The 6,000-nt window shown below is 41.8% G+C and overlaps 1 protein-coding gene across 2 annotated transcripts in view; it reads left to right on the top strand.

Annotated features, from left to right (window-relative positions):
• Window positions 1–393: 393 nt before the first annotated feature.
• DEPDC1B (DEP domain containing 1B) overlaps window positions 394–6,000 on the top strand; it is a 96,926-nt gene continuing 91,319 nt past the window's right edge. For both annotated transcript variants that reach the window (XM_065874085.1, XM_065874084.1), the window contains exon 1: window positions 394–441. In XM_065874085.1, the coding sequence (XP_065730157.1) occupies window positions 394–441 (48 nt within the window). The remainder of the gene's footprint in view (window positions 442–6,000) is intronic.

Raw genomic sequence — 6,000 nt, 5'->3', positions numbered from 1 at the left:
ATCTTCGCCGCACCACCAGGTTCACGGTGCACTTGGAAGGGCGGACAGGGATTTGCCTCTCCAGTCCAACCGGCTTTCGGTCACTGAATTACACACGTTCATCGACCCTTCTGCGGAGACTGCTTGCGTGTGCGCGGGGTGGGCGAGGGTGGGCCGCGGACTCCACCCCTGGCGGTTGTGAACCTACTGCCGCTCAGCAGCAGGAGGACTCGGAGGAGACGCCCACCGCCCCCGCCGTGCGGCCCCCGGCGGCCCCGCCCCGCAGTTCCCGTCACGTGCCGCCGCACAGCCCAATCCGCGCCTGCAGCGCGTGGGCTCGGGATTCAAACTGCGGCGCCTAGGACTCTCCGGGATCTGCGTTGGTGTGGCCGTGGCCGCCGCTGCGTGCGGGCCATGGAGCACCGCATCGTGGGGCCCGGGCCATACCGGGCCACCAGGCTGGTGAGTGTGCATACCGGGATCTGGGCGAAGCGAGGCCCCGGCCTGAGTGCCGACTGCGTACTCATCAGTCCTCGCTTCTCCAGGGCAGGCCGGGCCCGGGTCTGGAGGCGGGACATGTTTCGGGTCGGGCGGCGGTATTCTGGACGACGCTCAAAGTAAGGCTAACCGGGCCTGGGGCCCAGCCCGTCCAGGGTGGGCGCAGCTTCGACCCCGAGACGTTGGCTGGGTTCTCGCCGATCAACGGCGCCTCCCGTTTAAAGCGCCCGGAAGACCAGGGTGACACCCCTCTCCCCTCTCCTGTCCTCCGGAATCCAACGCCCCAGTCCGTAACTTTAGGGCCACCCGCCGCCTGGAGCGTGTCTCCGTCCCGAGTGTCACTTGTGGTGACACTTGAGGTTCTTTCTAACGGTGCCTAGAACAGAGGTGGATCGCCCTGGCCACGTTTCCGGCTCCTGACGTTTCTTTTTCTGTGAGCACCGACCTAAATGAGGAGGGGCGGACTTATGGTTTGAAAGAGCCTTTGCAGACCCTGGTCCAGGGTGCTGACTGTTTTCCTGGGAGAAGAGCTTTGGTAATCAGAGTTATGAGGCGTACTTGATTTCTTTGTGACCTGGAGCAAGTGATTTTAGCGATTTCATAATGGAGTAAGTGGCGATAATTTGGTAATGTCTAGAGTAAGTTTTAGACAACTTTCTATGAAAGCTTAAAGGTGATTTGGGAGGAAAGGACTGCTCTCCTTGGTCTGTCAACACTTCTCTGGCCCCAGCTAACTTGGGAATTAGGCTCATTGTTCTATGCACCCTAAGGGATATCCAGGAAAAGGTGAGAACAGGATGGAAGGAGTTACCCTAGTCATTTTTGCAAACAATGTACTACAGACACCCATAATGATTCATTCATTGAAAAAAACTTCAACACATATAAATTTAGGTTTTCCTTTGGACCTGCCTCTAAGAGGTATGGATGCTGGTAGCAGGGAACAAATAGGATTTTATAAAACCTCTTTTCATATCTGCTTCCACTTCACAGTTGCCTCTACCACTTGAAACCATCTGGGGTCAAGGCTATTGGTAGGTCCATCTTTTTTTTTTTTTAACATCTTTATTGGAGTATAATTGCTTTACAATGGTGTGTTGGTAGGTCCATCTTTAAGGATGAGATACAAGTTGTGCCTTATCAGGGACTTTCAAAAACTTTACTATTCTTTGTGGAGGGAAAATAACACTCCCCTACTGCCAATTTATTCACAGCACTAATGCAGGGGAAATAGAGAGAGACTCTGGATCTTGGGGTAACAGTTCTCATTCTTCCAGCTTTAGACTAAAAAAATAAATTACATGATAATTGGAACTGTTTTTTAATCTCATTCACAGAATTGTTTGAAGTACCACATTTTATAAATGCAGAGTGCCTTTGTGAAAGGCATTCTTGATTCTGAGTCACATTAAAATATTATCAAAGGAATTTACAAAGAAAAGTACCCTGTTCTTCAGAAGTCTTCAGTCCCCAAGAAGTGATATTCGAGTCAGATTTAGCCAAGACTGATCAAGTTAAGTAGGAAATTAAATATGTGAATAATTAATGAAAATACCTAAATATCACCAGAATTTCCAAAGTAGTCAATTCAGTTCTCAACTTTATTCTATTTGAGAATCTTGATCGTAAACTAAGATTTTTGAAAACACAGAAAACAATAGCCATTTTTTAAAAGTGAATATTACTGATTTATCAGTGATCTCTGTAGTCATTACAGGTACTTTCTGCTCATTGTAAAATCTCTGTTTCCCTGAACATAATTCAGTTGTGCTTTACAGCTTTAATCAGTTAAATCATAAAGTTTGTGATTAGTCCTCTGTACTTACCTGCCCCAGCTCGCCTTTCCTCCCTGGCTCCCAGCTTAGCATTTCCATCTTCTCCCAACATCATCCTCAAGCTAATCTTCAGGAAAAGCTTGGGAAAAACCTATTGGTACACAAAGAGCAGGCGTTTACTTCCTCCTTTCATGGCTCACTATACTTTCTCAAACCATGTACAGCTCCATTTTCTAAGACACCAAAGTCTTATCTGAAAATAGCATTTTATGAACTAGGTAAATTTCTATGCCCAAAATAAAATGACAGACACTGTAAGTCAATTCATGGTGAATATGGAAGCTAATTAGCAACTTATTCATCTTCACTGAAATAGCTTTCATTTTAACCCACATATGAAATAGTTCATTAGTTAAAAAGAAATAATGAGAGGGCTTCCCTGGTGGCAGAGTGGTTAAGAATCCACCTGCCAATGCAGGGGACACAGGTTCAAGCCCTGGTCCGGGAAGGTCCAACATGCCACGGAACAACTAAGCCTGTGCGCCACAACTACTGAGCCTACGCTGTAGAACCCACGAGCCACAACTACTGAGCCCACATGCCACAACTACTGAAGCCTGTGCGCCTAGAGCCCGTGCTCTGCAACAAGAGAAACCATGACAATGAGAAGCCCTCGCACCGCAACGAAGAGTAGCCCCCGCTCACCACAACTAGAGAAAGCCCGTGCGCAGCAATGAAGACCCAACACAGCCAAAAATAAATTAAAAAAAAAAAAAGAAAAGAAATAATGAGAAAGACAATTGCTTTTTCTGAAACTGCTTAAATCTACTGATCCTTTCTTTGAACTTAGTTCTGAGATGTCTATATCTTCTGATGCAACTAGGAAACTTTAAAAGACTTACAGCCATCATTGAATCTGAGAGTTTGAATGGACTCTAAAGATTATGTAGTCCAATTCCCTCATTTTATTGAGGTGTAAAGGGGTGAACTGACTTGACCAAGTTCACACTGCCAGTATGTGGCAAGTACATCTAGATCTAGCGTTTGTTTGCCTCTGAAGTACCTGGCCAGGTGCTATATCATAATATTTTTGATATTAAGAAGTAAAGAAATTGAACAAGTATTCAAGAGAAAAGAATAGGAAGCACATTTCAACACTCAGTATTTGTCACGTTAAGCAAAAACAGTTGTATGATTTTTTTAATATAAATTTATTTTATTTTTATCTTTGGCTGTGTTGGGTCTTTGTTGCTGCATGCCGGCTTTCTCTAGTTGCGGCGAGTGGGGTCTCCTCTTCCTTGTGGTGCGTGGGCTTCTCATTCTCTTTTTGCGGAGCACTGGCTCTAGGTGCACGGCCTTCAGTAGTTGTGGCACGTGGGCTCGGCAGTTGTGGCTTGCGGGCTTTAGAGCGCAGGCTCAATAGTTGTGGAGCACGGGCTTAGTTGCTCCGCGGTATGTGGGATCTTCCTGGAGCAGGACTCGAACACTGTATCCCCTGCATTGGCAGGTAGATTCTTAATCACTGCGCCACCAGGGAAGATTCTTTATGCCTTAAACTAGGGGTTTGAAATAAACAAAAAATGTTTTTTAATCACAAAACAAATCTGTTTTGTCCCCTTTGCTATAAAGATTGTCTCGTAATACGTCGTTGAAACAATCACATTCTCAAGCTCTATCTAGTTCTTTGTTGACGTAGGATATTTTCTTTCTAAATGTTACTGAGGATAGTGAGTTATTTTAAAGATAACTTTTTCTTTCTTGGCAGAGTAGCCAAATAATGACTGAATTATTTTTGGAAATACATGGGAGCAGAGATCACGGTCCTTGCTAGGTTTTGAAAATCTAAAGTGTCTCATGGATTGAGTAAATATTCTAATGTTAAATGGTATTAAAAATCAAAATAAATAAATTCAAAATTCTTTTTATGAATTTTTCTAGAAAAGAGATATGAGGCTTTGATAAGGATGTCTTCTTAGAAAATTTCTAGTGTAAAATGAAAACTAGCTATCACCAGAATAGCTAAAAAACCAATCAGAATCCTAATAGATTTTTTTCCCCCCTGTGTGGGGATGCATTGAGTAGAAAGCTCATACAGAAGAGTAAAAGTGGAGGAATTAAAAGGTTTTAAAAAAGATGACTATAGGTGACTTTGACTTACCAGAAATTTAAATTTAGTATTAATAGACTGTAATCACACCAGTGTAGTATTGTTCAGGAATAGACAAACAGCTCAGTGGGATTAAAAAAAAAAAAAGAGTTCAGAAACAGAATCAAGGACTTCCCTGGTGGTGCAGTGGTTAAGAATTTGCCTGCCAGTGCAGGCGAGCCTGGGTTCGAGCCCTGGTCCAGGAGGATACCACATGCCACGGAGCAGCTAAGCCCGTGCACCACAACTACTGAAGCCTGCGCACCTAGAGCCTGTGCTCCGCAACAAGAGAAGACACCGCAGTGAGAAGCCCACGCACTGCAACAAAGAGTAGCCCCCACTCACCACAACTAGAGAAAGCCTGTGTGCAACAATGAAGACCCAATGCAGCCAAAATAAATAAATAAATAAAATTAATTAAAAAACAAACAAAAAACCAAAATGAAAAGTTAAAAAGTAAAAAAAAATAGTAAAGTAAAACATTAACAGTTTCAAAGTTCGTTCATAGCTAGCTATTAAAAAAAAAAAGAAAGAAACAGAATCAAGAAAGGTAGTATGTAAGGTAGCTTACTGTTTCAGTTTAGTGAGAGAAGGGTAGCATAATTGACTCTCCATTTGGGAGAAAATAGAGTTGGAGATCTCCCCACAACATAAAAAATTTCAGTTGAAGATTCAAATATTAAAATCCCTGTAAAATATTAAAAGAAAAATTTGATAAGTATTTTTAATATCTCAGGATAGGGAAACTTTCCTAATTGAGGGAGTAAACCCTGAAGCTATAAAGATAAGAAGATATATTTGTTTTCTTAAAACAATATAATCATCAGTGAAACCTTTATATAGCTAGAGACCAAATAAACAAATTGATAAGTCAGGGGAAGACATTTCTAATATATTTGAAAAAGGATTAATATTCCCTATTTATATTCATTCAATACGTATTTATTAAACACATGTACTGTATGTCAGGCACTGTCCTCAGTTGTGGGGATACTGAACTGAGCAAAATAGAGTAACTTTCCTGACTTCTACGCACTTAGATTCAAATTCTAGATTTAAACAGTTCTTAAAATTAAGTGAAAGATAGAGAAAGACAACCCAGAAGAAAAATGGTAAGTCTCAAATGAAGAAATAAAAATGACTGAAGATAAAGGCAGGAAAATACAAACAAAATATAAAGATACCATTTCTTGTGTGTAGATTGGCAGACAAAAGAATGATAATATCTATGAATGGCCAGAGGTAAGGCAGCAGGCTCATACAGCATTGCTGGGAGTGTGAATTGCTACAACTGGTTTAAATAAGCTGATACCCTTTAGAAATCTATTCTATCAAAAATAAATAAATAAAAGGATTGATACGTTAGGTTATGTAAACAAGGATATACTTGTGAAACAAGAAACTGGAAACAGCTGCATGCCCATTAGTTGGAAAATGGTTGAATAAATTATGGAACTCATTCATTCATAAAATGGGCTATATCTATAGGTACTGACACAAAGATATCCTGGAATGTTTAATGCAAAAGCAAGTTGTAGGATAATATGTACAATATGGTTGATCTCATTTCTTCAAAAAGGAAGCAAACAGCGACAGTGATAA

This window comes from Phocoena phocoena, chromosome 3 (assembly GCF_963924675.1).
Source record: "Phocoena phocoena chromosome 3, mPhoPho1.1, whole genome shotgun sequence".
NCBI classification, from domain to species: domain Eukaryota; kingdom Metazoa; phylum Chordata; class Mammalia; order Artiodactyla; family Phocoenidae; genus Phocoena; species Phocoena phocoena.
This window is presented reverse-complemented; position numbering and strand designations above follow the sequence as displayed.